Source organism: Gallinula chloropus (assembly GCF_964237585.1).
Source record: "Gallinula chloropus genome assembly, chromosome: 12".
Classification (NCBI taxonomy): Eukaryota; Metazoa; Chordata; class Aves; order Gruiformes; family Rallidae; genus Gallinula; species Gallinula chloropus.
Window position 1 is genome coordinate 19,988,278 of NC_140097.1, and position 13,018 is coordinate 20,001,295.

Consider the following 13,018-nt stretch of genomic DNA (forward strand, 5'->3'; position numbering starts at 1 on the left):
GGGGTCAGATACAGGCCCCGCTCCTAGCTACACAGACAACCCAACAAGCAACCACTGTGTGATGGAGGCCAGCATTTTATTTTGGTTGTTTTTTTCTTTTTTAATAGGGAAATTAATTTAAAAGTAGAAAGAAAAGAGTGCCCCAAGCAATAAATATTACGCCTTCATGAAATAAATTAATGTAGAGATTCTGGGCAGGGGGAAGTCGCTCCAATCACAGATTCGCCAGCAGGAGGCACTAGGTCTAGTGTTCTCTCCCAACCTTCTGCCTGGAGCAGCAGCGGTGAGCCCAGCTACCCCCGGATCTGATAGGCCACAGCAGGGCAAGACATGGCCCTCACCCAGCCTGGCAGGGCCCTGGAGCTGGGGGAATCACCAGGATTCCACTCCGACAGCCACCAAGATGCCTGGCATTGCTCCACTCCCCTGGCACACAGACCTGGCATCAGAACCACAGGCCCAACCTACCTCGGACAGGACCCTCCTGAAGGGTCCAGGGAGCTCTCCCAGAGCCCTGCCCTCCTCCTGTGGCAGGAGCCTGCCTGGAGCCCTCACACCAGTGAATTTGAAGAGGATGACAAACTGTTTGTGGGATGGGAGTTTTTTTTCTTTTGTTTTCCTTTTTTTTTTGTCCTTTTTCTTCTTTTTTTTTTTACATCAATCCCCCCCTGTCCCAACATACACAACGTAGAAGCCCCCCTCCCCGCTTCCCCCCACTCCCTCCCCAGTTAAAAATGCTTTGTCCCCAACCTCTGCTGGAGTTGCCCCCCGGCCCACACCTCCCAGAGCGAGAGAAGTTCACAGATAAGGCAGTTCGTGTGAGAGGGAGCCAGGCCCTGCCAGCGGTCAAGCCCGTGCCTCCAGGCCTGAGAGGGGCAGGGACTTGCAACGCCAAATCTCCCCCTTCCAGACAAGACAGAGAACAGAGACAGACAGACAGACAGAGCGTGGGAGGGAGGCACTCCTATGGTTTGCATCGCTGCTCCCCTCCTCCCCTGGCTCTTGCCAACCCCCCTCCCCGGCCCTCACAGTTCCACTCTATCCCCCTCCCAACCCCTAATACAATTCAGATCCTCGACAGCTAAAAACAACAAAACAAAACAAAAAGAATAAAACCACCCCCACGCCACACCCTTCGCATCCTTCTCCACCCGCTGCCGTGGCCCAGAGGGAAATCCTGACTCCCAAAAAGGTCCTGCAACTTTTGCCTCATGGCCGAGCTGAGACCAAGCAGGAGCTGGGCCCATTTATTTCCCTGTGATCTCTATAACATCGTCGTCTTTGTCCTCGTCATTAGAGCTGCATCCCACCTCTGGGACCTCCTGGGGTTCAAACTGAGGCACCTGGGACCGAAGGAGGCCCCCGGCCGGGTAGCCCGAGTGAGGGGACATGTAGCCAGGGTAGGCAGATGCCATGCTCCTGGGAAGGCTGCTAGGCAAGACGGGGGCTGGGAAAGGAGCAAACATCCTGGGCTCGGGCAGGAGTGACTGCGTGAAGGGAAGCGAGTAATTGGGCAGCACCCCCGTCAGAGAAGGGTTTAGCATGAATGAGGGGACGCTGGCGGTGGCTGAGGTAGCAGCAGAAGAGCTGGCGGTGCCGGCTGTCAGCAGAGGGTCAGTAGTCACAGGGAACACCAGATGAGGGTCTGGGAGTAAATTGGGCAGCTGGTAGTAAGAGGAGCCAGTGCCCATGTACAAGGAGTTTCCTGGTTGGGAGGCAAATGGATGGGTTAGGTTGTGGTTTAAAGAGACAGGAGGCATGGTGAACCCACCAGAGACAGGGTACCCGTGTTCGTACGGCTGCACGGACGATGGCAACTGGCGCTTCTTCTGCTGCCGGCGGGCTTGCTCCTCCGGGTCCGATGGTGAGGTGGACTTGCGCTTGTTGCCCCGTAAGTCCAACACGGAGTGGGCATCGACGTGCTGGCTGGTGGCCGGCAGGGCTGAAGACACGGAGGGAGCCATGCAGTGAATCCCCACGCGCTGCTCGGCGCCTCGGGCTGCCAGGCCGGGCGCGTTGTCTGTGCGAGCCGCGTGGCCTTGCGCTGCGTTGGTGCTGGGAGAGCTGTGCCGGGACTCGCGGGCAGCCGCTGCGTCCGCGTACTGCTGCAGCTCGCTGATAATCTCGGGGCTGTCGGGGGATATGGGCCGAGTGAGTTCCTCCGCGCTGGGGAGCTGCGGTGATGAGGCACTGTGTCTGCCATTGCTTGTGGACTCCAGCGAAGAGCTCTGGGAGCCTGGAAACAAGGAGATGGAGCAGGTGAGAAAGACACCTTTGGAGAATAGCCTGGTGGAAAGGCAGGTGGGGATCTCACAGGAAGACTGTGGGGTCAGTTCGGAACACAGGTGTGATGGAAGGCAGCCAGGGCACATCCCCCCAGGCACTTGGGTGGGAAAGCACATGAGCCAGCCTCATGCAGCACTCACAAGCCCCTACCTGAGGCAGCTGTCCGACGGTCTTCATTGCCCTTTGGCTTCCCAGTGGTCCGGATAGCAAAAATCCGCCCGTCGCTGGTCCGGATGTACGTCCCTGAAGCAGGCAGAACAACTTCATTCGGTTTCGGGGATCCCACAGAACAGGACAGCAGTGCTGCATAAGGCCAGCCCACAGATCATGCAGGGACATGAGTGAGGGGGCTTCTGCCCCCATCCTTGCTCCTCATTCCCACCCTTTCAGCTTTCCTGGGCTGAAGCTCCCCACCTCCCAACATGCTAGTGGTAGGAATCATGGTACTTCATACTTGGGACGAGGTGCTCTGGCAGCACCGGGAAGGTTTGGCTGCCCCAGAACGTGCAGCAGGTGCTGTGAGAATGAGAGGCCCAGCCACAAAGTTCAACAGCTCCTCTCAGAGGCAGCAGCAGCCATAGCCGCAACAGCCCTGAAGCATCATCTACAATAACAGCATGCCCAAAGCCTGGGCAGCAACTGAAACACTGAGGAGTCCAAACTCCTCCCCTTCTTGTTCCTTTTCCTCTCAAGGGACTGATTCATGCTTTCACATCCTCTTCCCTGGTAATGAGTATTGGCCAGGACCCTATCCAGAAGTCTCACCATGACAGAACAACTTACCTTTCGTTCCTCGGATGATGTGGATGCTCTCCCCAGCACTGATTCTTGCCTGTACGTCAGTGGAGGTGTTTGTACCTGGAATCACAATATCTGGGGTGGAGGAAGAAACAGAACAGTGCCTGTGAAATTATATGCTGGCTGCAGTCAGGAGTGGAGAGGTGCAACACCAAGCCCTTTGCTCGCAGTGCGGTTGTCTCTCCTAAGCGCTGTGCTAGGAGTAAGCCCTGGGTTTACTTCTGAGCAGCACGGGAAGGCACCAGAGGCTCTGAGGAAGTGAAAGCCGCACAGCTCTGGTGCAGCACCTCTCCTATCCCAAAAAAGACAACTGGCAACAGTATTGCAGGTCCTCTCTCAGGGAGCTTGCTCCAAACAACCTGCCAGGCCCATGTTCCTTGCACACGTGTGGACAAGTCCTCCAGGTACAAGGGAACCACTCAAACTACCCAAGGGAACCACCGCAGAGAGGCGGTACCAGTGTCTCCAATGCCTGCCTGCCTACAGCCTATGTGGGCATTGACAACTCGCCCTGCTCCTCCATTCACCACGGGCACCACAACCCAACTCACCTGTGGTGGTGACAATCTTCTGCACAAAGACACCAGCTCGCTGTAGATAGTTGATGGGGAAGTTGACAGCAGGGTTAGAACTGGAGGTTGCTCCTGCACTGCCCATGGGGACATGCCGGGGCATCATAGGAATGGGAGTGGACTGAACTGGGCGGACGCTTGCCACTGGCTTGTCCTCACCCTTGAGGGCTGGTCGCCTAGTTAGAGAGGAAGCAGGTAAGTGCAACAGGGCTGAGTGTCCCCTGCACCCTCATTTCATGTCTACAGCATGGGAAGAAGGGGAAGACACAGGTACTCACCAGTTCCTCTGGCTAAAGGCAGGGATGCTTGTCAGACTCTGGTCACTGGCTGGGTAATACTGTGCGTAGGACGGCCGGGTGTAGGGGACGGACGCTCGCTTCTCCTCCTCATAGCTCTTCTTGGCTGCTTTCTTCTCCGCCTTGGTCAGCTTGTGCTCCTTCCGGTCGATCAGCAGCGACTCATGCTGAAAAGGCTCCTGCAACCCCACAGCACCGAGGTTTTGACACCAACACACCACAAGAGGGAACCAACATGCCCCAAACTGCAGCAACCCGGTCCCTGCTTCGGCACTGTCTCCATCCCGGGATGGAGCGGGGAAGAGGGGAGTTGGGAGGCAAAGGGAAGCGTGTGTAGTACCCGGCCACAGGCCCCGGTCTGCAGCGACCCCCCATCAGTGAAACTCTGCAACAGAGACAAGCGCTGGCTGTCCCAGCTGCACGTTAAAGCCACCCTGGGAAGGCAGCTGGCAGCAAGCTGGATATGCCACTGCCACCTTCCCACCCAGCAAGCACCGAGTTGAAGGAAGGGATGACCTGCCCCCAAATCTGTCCAGGACAGATGTGGCTCTAAGTGCACAGAAGATACTGCAGGGAAGGGCAGGGCTCTTCCAACCCTCTCTGAGGGATTTTTTACTTATTCCCACCAGCACACAGATGTGTCCTTCTTGCCACCGTGCCCCCATCACAGAGCCAGACCCCTCCAGACTTCCTCCTACTTGTGCGGTGCTGTACTAGTGAGGAAGCAGGTTGGTCTTACCTTGGTGATGAGGTGAGGATACTTGAGACAGGCTAATTGTAGAACAGACTCCTTCATCTTGCTTGGATTGAGGGAAAGCTGAGCAGGGTCGGATTCCTCTTCCACGAAATGCAGCAGGTTCTCCACTTCCCTTCGGGTGAAGTTCAGCACTGGATTCAGATTATCCACCACCCGATCTGGAAGAGGGAATGGAATGAGCAGAGAAGGGAAGAGATTGGGACACTCCTGTCCTAATAGAGCTCCCCCCTCAAAATCTGCACAATCCTCAGGAGCCTTCTGTATAAGTCAAGGCCTGAAGGAAAATCACCAGCCACGTGCAGAGATGAGCCTGTTTGTCCAAGTCGGGCTGACAAGTGCCTTGTGCTCCAGACCGCGCAGCGATGCAGTGCGGGTCACTGAGCTCCTGGCATGCAGGAGCTAATTAAGGAGGGTATCCCATCCCACGTCATGAGGCTGAGAACATACAAACCCTAGGACAGAGCTGCACCCCACCAGTCCATGCCCTCCCACAGATTCCACCAACAAAAGGCTCAAGTTAATAACCAGGTGCTGAAGTTTACAGAACTCAGAGTGCAAAGCTCAGAACGCAGCCACAGTCCCTCTCATGAGAACCTGGAAGTTTTCCTTGGACAGTCCTGCCTGCACACAGGGCAAATGGGAGCACACAGAGGAAACATCTCTATCTAGGGCTCTCCTGGGAGCCAGGCCAGCTGCCAGGGGCTCCACCCCGAATGGACAACAGCACACTGAGTGGCTCACACTGGGCTGCTGCCTCTGGAGCTGGGTTTTGAGACAAAGAAGGACACAGGCAGCAGAAATCTTTTTTGGGTCACCACAACCCTCAGCTGCATGTTCTACAAGAGCAGCTTGACAGCTGGCACAAGCCAGCACAAAAGATACTTCTGATACAAGGGCAGGTCAGAACTGGAATGAATTCATTATTCTTGGCTCCTATGTAAGCACTATTGGTCAAAGGTATCACCTCTCTCTATAATACATAGATATAATTTTTTTTAAAAATGTGCCTGTTTTCCCTCTCTCACTGCTGGAGAAATGAAGGTACAGGACTAGTTAATAAATAATGCCCAGCTTGAGACAAGTTAACACCCAGGAGAAAATGGGATGAGCGCTTCCCATGCCCCCTGTCTCTTATAATAACCAGGAGAGTAGCAAGAAACATAAACAGCAATTCCTTGGACTGGTGGCACAACCCTGCTGCAGGGTGCTAGCTCTACAGCCCCACCACTCTGCCCTGTGTTTCTTACAGGGTCTCATGTCAGCATCAACTCATGAGTATCAAACATAGCCCTAAGATAACATACTTGTCACTTCTCTGGCTGCTAGATTTTCAACCTTACAAAAACCCAACCCACTCATGAAACCCACGGAAAGAGGACTTGAAGGACCTGAAAGGAACGAAAGCCAAGGGCAGAGAACCAATATCCCCACTTACCTGACATGCCCTGCTTGGAGATCTGACGGTCATAGATCTTCTTCTCAAGGGTGTAATCAGAGACCAGCCTGTAAATGTGGCACGGCTTCTTCTGCCCGTAGCGGTACACTCGGCACACGGCCTGGGCATCATGGCACGGGTTCCAAGAAGCATCAAACACCACCACTCTGTTTGCTCCAATGAGGTTGACACCCAAACACCCAGCACTGGAAATTAAAGGCAAATTTCAAATCTCTGCCTTGGCCAAGTTTCAGAGTTTCTAGGCAGGGACAGCCATCACAGTCAAGAGCCCATGAGGTGTCTACAAAAAGTTCCTTCCAGTCACAAAGGCAACTTCAAACCTATGTTTGGTTTCCAGGACTGTTGTTAAGTTGTTGCAGAGGCCTAAGGCTAAAATCCTGCACCCCAGGGGAATTTAGAAGCAGGTGGCACTATCGTCCCACAGAGACCTGAGAGCACACATGAAGCAATCAAAGAACTGAAAACCCATTCAGAGCATCAGCACGAGTCCTCCACTGTGCTGTGCTACTCCAGGCAGCTTACCGTGTGGACAGAAGGAAGAGCCAGACAGAGGTGTTGCTGGGGTCATTGAACTGGTTAATCAGCCGTTCCCTCTCTGAGGCAGAGGTGCTGCCATCCAGTCCTGAGGAGGAAATTAAGGACACATTTAAATGCTCTGTATGTTTGGAGGAATCCCACAAGAACAAACCCACTTCCCAAACACTGAGCTTTGGCACTGATTCCCAACCAATTCTAGATCTTTCTCAAGTCATGCACCCCAGTATCTCCATTGGACCACTCTGTACCTCCAATTTGCCCAGCCAGGCAGGTGCAATGCAGCCATCCAGATTGGGATTTGTTCAACTGAGAGACCGAGCAGAACATCACTCAAGCTTGGCGAGGCCAAGACTGGGAGTTCTACAACACACCTAGCTCATTAAAGCTCTGTATTAGCAAGGCAGAAGCAAGCAAGAGCAGCAGGCACAAAGGCCTCAGGTATGCTGGAAGCTCGAGGAACCAAAATTGTGAAAGCCATTGGCAAAACCCCACAGACTGGATCTGAGCACAGAGAGTACTGGTCTAACGGAGTGCGGTGGGTGTGTCATGTGTCTGTTCCTGGGCAGCACCTTGCTTCTGGCAGCTCTGCAAAAATCAGGAACACCATATCCACCACTCCTCTCAGTCTTGGTCTGTAAAGTAGCCACACAAAGCAACAACCCATGCCAGAACAAGCTGGGGAAGAGGGGAGGGGGATTTCACAGACCTGAGCTAGTGAAAGCATTCCACAGTAATTCTGGTTTGGGAAGCAAGATCGAGAAAACAGCCAAACAAGAAGCTAAATGTATCTTTCACATCTTAAGAAAACACTAGTGCATAAGCAGGATGTTAAAGATGTTTAACTTCTAAGATGTGAAAAAGACAATTTGGAAATTATCAGTTAGTTGGTATCAAACTGACACTGTCTTCCTAAGCAACACAAGCAAGAACAACTGAAAAAAGCCTTCAGCAGAAAGAAGCTTCGGAAGAGCATTTTCACACCCAAGGACAGCTACAAGAAGATGGTGGGTGACTTTGAGGAATTAGTCCATCACAGAGGATCAAACAGCACACACCAAGAGACAGGAGGATTGGCTGCACTCACTGTGATAGTTGATGTTTCGGACCCAGTTGTGAACCCCTCCATCTGAGCCTGGAGGACTCGGCATTGGTCTCTTTGCCAAAAACTCTTCAATGACAGATAAGGTGGACAAGCTCTGGCTGCAAAACCAAGATCTCTGTTCAGGAGAAAGCCCCTACAGCTGCAAAAGCGGAGCATCAGAACTCTTCCCCCACCACAACAGCACTGACAGCTATCAAACCATATTTATGGCAGCACACCTTTCACTGATACCAGGAGGGGTCTACTCCAGCATTTTGTGACTGTAGGATCAGCTGTGGATACTGCACTTACCTGAAGACCAAGATCTTGTCTCCAAGCTTCACGCTTTCCTCAATTAGGTGGAACAGTAACACCATCTTGGGTGAGTTCTCCAAGACTCCCGTCTGGTAATCACACAAGATGTCTTTGGCCTACCGAGAAACGGGAGACTATTACAGGTGGAGTTGTTCATTCCCTGTTTAGTTCAACACTCCTGTCTCAAGGTGAGAGAAATAAGTCATTGCAGAGAGGTTATATACATCCAGGCAGGTTGAGGTGACGATGTTACTCCTAACCATTGCTGCTACCTCCCATTCCAGAAGCTCCAAATGACAGTCGTCTCGGTGTACAGAAGAATGAGCTCCAAACCTCTCATGACTCTCTATCTCAAGACCTCTCCTCCAACCCCCTAGATTTACCATTTTATCTAGATTAAACTTCACCCTAACACCTTTTTTAGACTAAGAAAGGCCACAGCTCTTTTGCTCAGATGAAAACAGCAGTATAAAAGAACACTGCTGGCACTCCTGCCTCACGAGAGCCCCAAGACCCCCACCCAGCACCATGCAGACACGCTTATCAAGGTGCTTTGTGGTAGAGGAAATGTAAGAGAAATCCTCAACTCTCACACAGCAGAGTCTCTTCTTTGCTCTACTTCAGAAAACCACCCTAGCAAACAGAGGTACAGTCCTTCAGAGGAAGCATCTAGCCCATGTTTATTGTAACTCTCCAAATGAAGAGGTTTCCAGCAGTGATACTCACCCACTCATAGGTAACGACCTGATTTGCTCTCTCCTGAAAAGGGTTGAAGCCAACGCTCTGGAGGAACTTGCTATTGGTAGCTTCTCCAACCGGCGATGCCAACGCGTTACTCTCCGTTTTGACTTTCACTCCCTGAGGCTGGCAGCGGGAATTACTGCTTGCTGTGCCGAGGTCATCCACATCCAAATCCTGCTCATTTGCCAGATTCTCCTTTTGCAGAGCTTCATACAACACATCTGGATGGTTCCAGATCTGAAGGGGTAAGAAAAGAAAGCAGTTAAGCCTGCCCTGGCCTGCTGCTTGCCACGGGCTGTGGACTGAAAGGCTCCACAGCTGTTCAAAGGAAAGATCTACCACTTTCATCAACTCATTGCCATCCCCACATGGAACTGTGAGGCACTGCAGAGAAAACCAGTCTGACTGCATTAAGAAACAGAAAACATGACTCTGCCATGACATGAGGTATAAAGCCACCTTAACCAAGGTTCTCCTGACCTTAGAACTGCCAAGTTCTTTCCCTAGGAACAAAACAGAAGGTCACTATGCACCCCACACAGCACAAACACAGATGATGCTGTTTGTTTGCACTGCAGCAGGTAATCGGTTAATCTATCAGCCTGGTTCAGCTCATGGCTCACAGAGAGAGTGGTGAGGGGCTGGAACAGGCTGCCCAGAGAGGTGGTGGGTGCCCCATCCCTGGAGGTGTCCAAGGCCAGATTGGATGGGGCTCTGGGCAACCTTGTGTAGCTCCAGGCCTGTAGGTTGGTGTCCTTGCCTGTGGCAGGGGGTTGGAGCTCTGTGATCCTTGGGGTCCCTTCCAACCCAGACCATTCTATGGTTCTATGGCTGCACATTCCTTGTACAAATCTGAAGAAGGCATTTGCACCCCGGCTCTGGAAGTGGGAGTAACAATTCTGCTGGGGTACTGCAGGGCACTCTGGGGAGAGATGATGTGCCTGGCCAACCACACTTTTATCTCCTGTTTTCATTCACATCCCTGCCCTTCCCTGAGTAGAGTATTTCTTCCCAGCTCCTGCCAACACCTACCTTACAGCAGACACAGAAAGCCTTGAGCGGGTTCAGCCCCAGCCAGCCGCTGTTGCCTGCGTCTCGGAACCGGTTCATGAACTCGGTGTACAGGGCCCTCTGGATCTTGGAGAGACGTACCAAAATGACGTGTTCTTCTTTCGAGGGGAGCTGGACCTTCAGCACGTTGTGGCCTCGCCTGGGGATGGAAGAAGAGAGAGATAAACAGAGGAAATGGATTTCCCAACCGGATCTCTCTGTGGCTGCCTGCAGGGTGAGATTTTGACTTCTTGCCCACCTAGCTGCAGGGAGAAGGACCTCTAGTTTCATGCTTCTCTAATGCATGACATTCCCAAAGCACTCTCCCTGCAGCCAAATACCAGCTGTAAGCACAATGATAGAGATGGCAAACGTTACAATCTCTAGCACAGGTCACAGTGTTAGGAGGCTGATGAAAGTCTTGTTTTCCATGGCAGCTGAAAGACAGAAATAAGACCTAAGGTCTCTTTTTAGCTCTGCCAATGACAAAGACACTCTGTCCAAATCACTGGTCCAGCACCTTAGAACCCTCATCTGAGAAACAAAGCTGACTCATTTCCAGAGTGGTGGAGACCCTGCCAATTTTTATAACCAAGGGTTCACGAAACACTTTCAGACCCTTGGGTTGAGGATGTCAGAACGTGTGCATCCAAATTAAGACATCAAAATAAACCAGAGGTCATTGTGCTGCAGTTATAGGTGTTGTTCTTCATTATCAGGGTCTGTGATACCAATGCAAACCAACTTTATTTCTACTCCCAAGGCAAAACAGAGCCAGAAGCAACACTCTGCAGTTGACAGATTGAAGAAGATAGAGATTCTGAGAGAAAGAGGGAGCTGCTAACCTAAAAATTTCCTCTGTGGTTTTCTCTGCATGCTTAAGATCCTCCCACAAACTGAAGCCCACTAAGCTGGATGGATGGGCCAAGGCCAATTTTATGAGGTTCAACAAGGCTCGATGGCAGGTCTTGTACTCAGGTCACAACCACCCCAGGGAACGCTACAGGCTTGGGGCAGGGGGACTGGAGAACTGCCTGGCAGAGAAGAATCTGGGGGTGATGGTCAACAGCCAGCTGAACATGAACCAGCAGTGTGTCTGGGTGGCCAAGAAGGCCAACAGCATCCTGGCTCATGTCAGAACGAGTGTGGCCAGCAGGACCCAGACAGTGATTGTCCCCCTATACTTGGAACTGGTGAGGCTGCACCTCAAGGACAGTGTTCAGGTTTGGGCTCCTTGCTACAAGAAGGACACTGAAGTGATGTAGCATGTCCAGAGAAGGGCAACACAGCTGGTGAAGGGGCTGGAGCACAAGTCCTGTGAGGAGCGGCTGAGGGACCTGGGGTTGTTTAGCCTGCAGAAAAGGAGGCTCAGGGGAGACCTTGTTGCTCTTTACAACTGGCAGGAGGCTGTAGCAAGGTGAGCATTGGTCTCCTCTCCCAAGTAACAAGCAATAGGACAAGAGGAAACAGCCTCAAGTTGTGCCAGGGGAGGTTTAGATTGGAAATTGGGGAAATTTTCACTGAAAGGATTTTCAAGCACTGGCAAAGGCTGCCAAGGGAAGCGGTGGAATCACCATCCCTGGAACTATTTAAAAGAAGCACAGACATGGTGCTTAGGGACATGGCTTTGTGGTGGACTTGGTAATGCAGGGTTAATGGTGAGAATCCACGATCTTAAAGTTCTTTTCCAACCTAAATGACTTTATAAGGCAGCATCATCAGCCGTACTTCATAAACACAGCAAACAAGCAGGGCAATTTGGGATGAAGAAGCTGTTTGCAGGGACTACACCGGTAGGAACCCCCCGTGGACTCACCGCTGCACAAAGCCTTCCAGCAGGCTATGCAGGACATGACTGCGGTACCTCATGAGCCGGACGTCCTGGGGGGTGCTGTCAATACACTGCCCGTTCAGGATGGGGCGCTCAAACATGTTGCTGAATTCCTGCCGCGAGCCTAGAAAGTCAGGTCGGACAAAGTCCACCATGCACCAGTACTCGATGAGGTTGTTCTGGAGCGGGTAACCGGTCAGCACCACCCGCCGGCGGGAACGGATGTTCTTCAGGGCCTGTGAAGTGCTGGCGTGGCAGTTCTTTATCCGATGTCCCTCGTCACAAATCACCACGTCTGGGCCAGGGCGAGACAAGGCTTTCTCAATCCCTGAGGACAAGGAACGGTTAAGTGTTAGTTAGAGATGAATATGGCAAAGTTCTAGGTTGATAGGGTCACCAACTTGACAAAAGGAAACAGAGGGGTAGTTCTGAAAGGCAAAGAAAGCAGTGTTTCTGGGGGGCAGAGAGTAAGGCTGATTTGGGAAATAACCCATGACTAGAGGCTAGCCCTGAGTTAGCACAATGTGGTAATGGCAGACGTGGCTGTCCCTCGACTTCTGCTCAATGACCTGCCCTGCATCAGGTCAGCCTGGCAAATCTCACACAGACAACCCCCCAGGTTATGTGGGCTGACTTCCATATCCACTTGCTGCCTTGGCAAGATAGGAAAGATTCAACCAAAGCTCAACAACCTTCTGTCTCCAAAGGCACAATCCTGTCCAGGAAAGTTTGGTCACATCAGGGATGCTAAAAGCACTTTATAGGTTGTTTCCTTATGCTGCCAGAGTCGGTAACCAAGTGGACAACAGGATCACACACTCTTTCTCACTCTTGAGGACTGGCCTCCCACCTTTCAGAAGCTCCTGCTGCCGGTCTTCCTCATCCAAGTCAATAATGACAGGGCCAGCTTGTTTCTTTGTTTTCTTCTTCCTGCCAGTGGCAAAGGACTTCTTCAGTGAGAGGAGACGGTACATCTCATATCCCATCAGCAGCACACCACCCTCTATCACCCAGTCATTCACCACCTTCGCACGCGCAGCTGTCGTCCTGCAAAACAGACAAAGCAAAGCATGAGCTTTCTCTCCTCTTTCGGTCTGAGCCACTGGATGGGAGCCTGCTGAGGAAAAAAACCCATTCAATTCATGCAAGCATTTTCTCACAGCAAAACAGACAGTTTCTTTAGGAGACAATCCGGTACAGAGGAAAAGAAAAAACCTTTTATGTGCCACAGGTAGCAGGATGGAGAAGGACAGGTCCTTACAGGAACCGAGCTGTAGAGGTTTGTCATGTACAAAAGC

The 13,018-nt window shown here is 52.0% G+C and overlaps 1 protein-coding gene across 1 annotated transcript in view; it reads right to left on the reverse strand.

Annotated features, from left to right (window-relative positions):
* Positions 1 to 1,160: 1,160 nt before the first annotated feature.
* The window catches only part of RAD54L2 (RAD54 like 2), a 64,792-nt gene continuing 52,934 nt past the window's right edge, over positions 1,161 to 13,018 (reverse strand). The window contains exons 9-22 of the mRNA XM_084269397.1: positions 12,571 to 12,767; positions 11,706 to 12,048; positions 9,872 to 10,049; positions 8,825 to 9,076; positions 8,096 to 8,214; positions 7,787 to 7,902; positions 6,688 to 6,787; positions 6,145 to 6,350; positions 4,692 to 4,867; positions 3,935 to 4,131; positions 3,636 to 3,832; positions 3,070 to 3,159; positions 2,437 to 2,529; positions 1,161 to 2,236 (exon numbers count right to left, since the gene is read on the reverse strand). Of these exons, the coding sequence (XP_084125523.1) occupies positions 1,248 to 2,236; positions 2,437 to 2,529; positions 3,070 to 3,159; positions 3,636 to 3,832; positions 3,935 to 4,131; positions 4,692 to 4,867; positions 6,145 to 6,350; positions 6,688 to 6,787; positions 7,787 to 7,902; positions 8,096 to 8,214; positions 8,825 to 9,076; positions 9,872 to 10,049; positions 11,706 to 12,048; positions 12,571 to 12,767 (3,253 nt within the window). The 3' untranslated portion in view covers positions 1,161 to 1,247. The remainder of the gene's footprint in view (positions 2,237 to 2,436; positions 2,530 to 3,069; positions 3,160 to 3,635; positions 3,833 to 3,934; positions 4,132 to 4,691; positions 4,868 to 6,144; positions 6,351 to 6,687; positions 6,788 to 7,786; positions 7,903 to 8,095; positions 8,215 to 8,824; positions 9,077 to 9,871; positions 10,050 to 11,705; positions 12,049 to 12,570; positions 12,768 to 13,018) is intronic.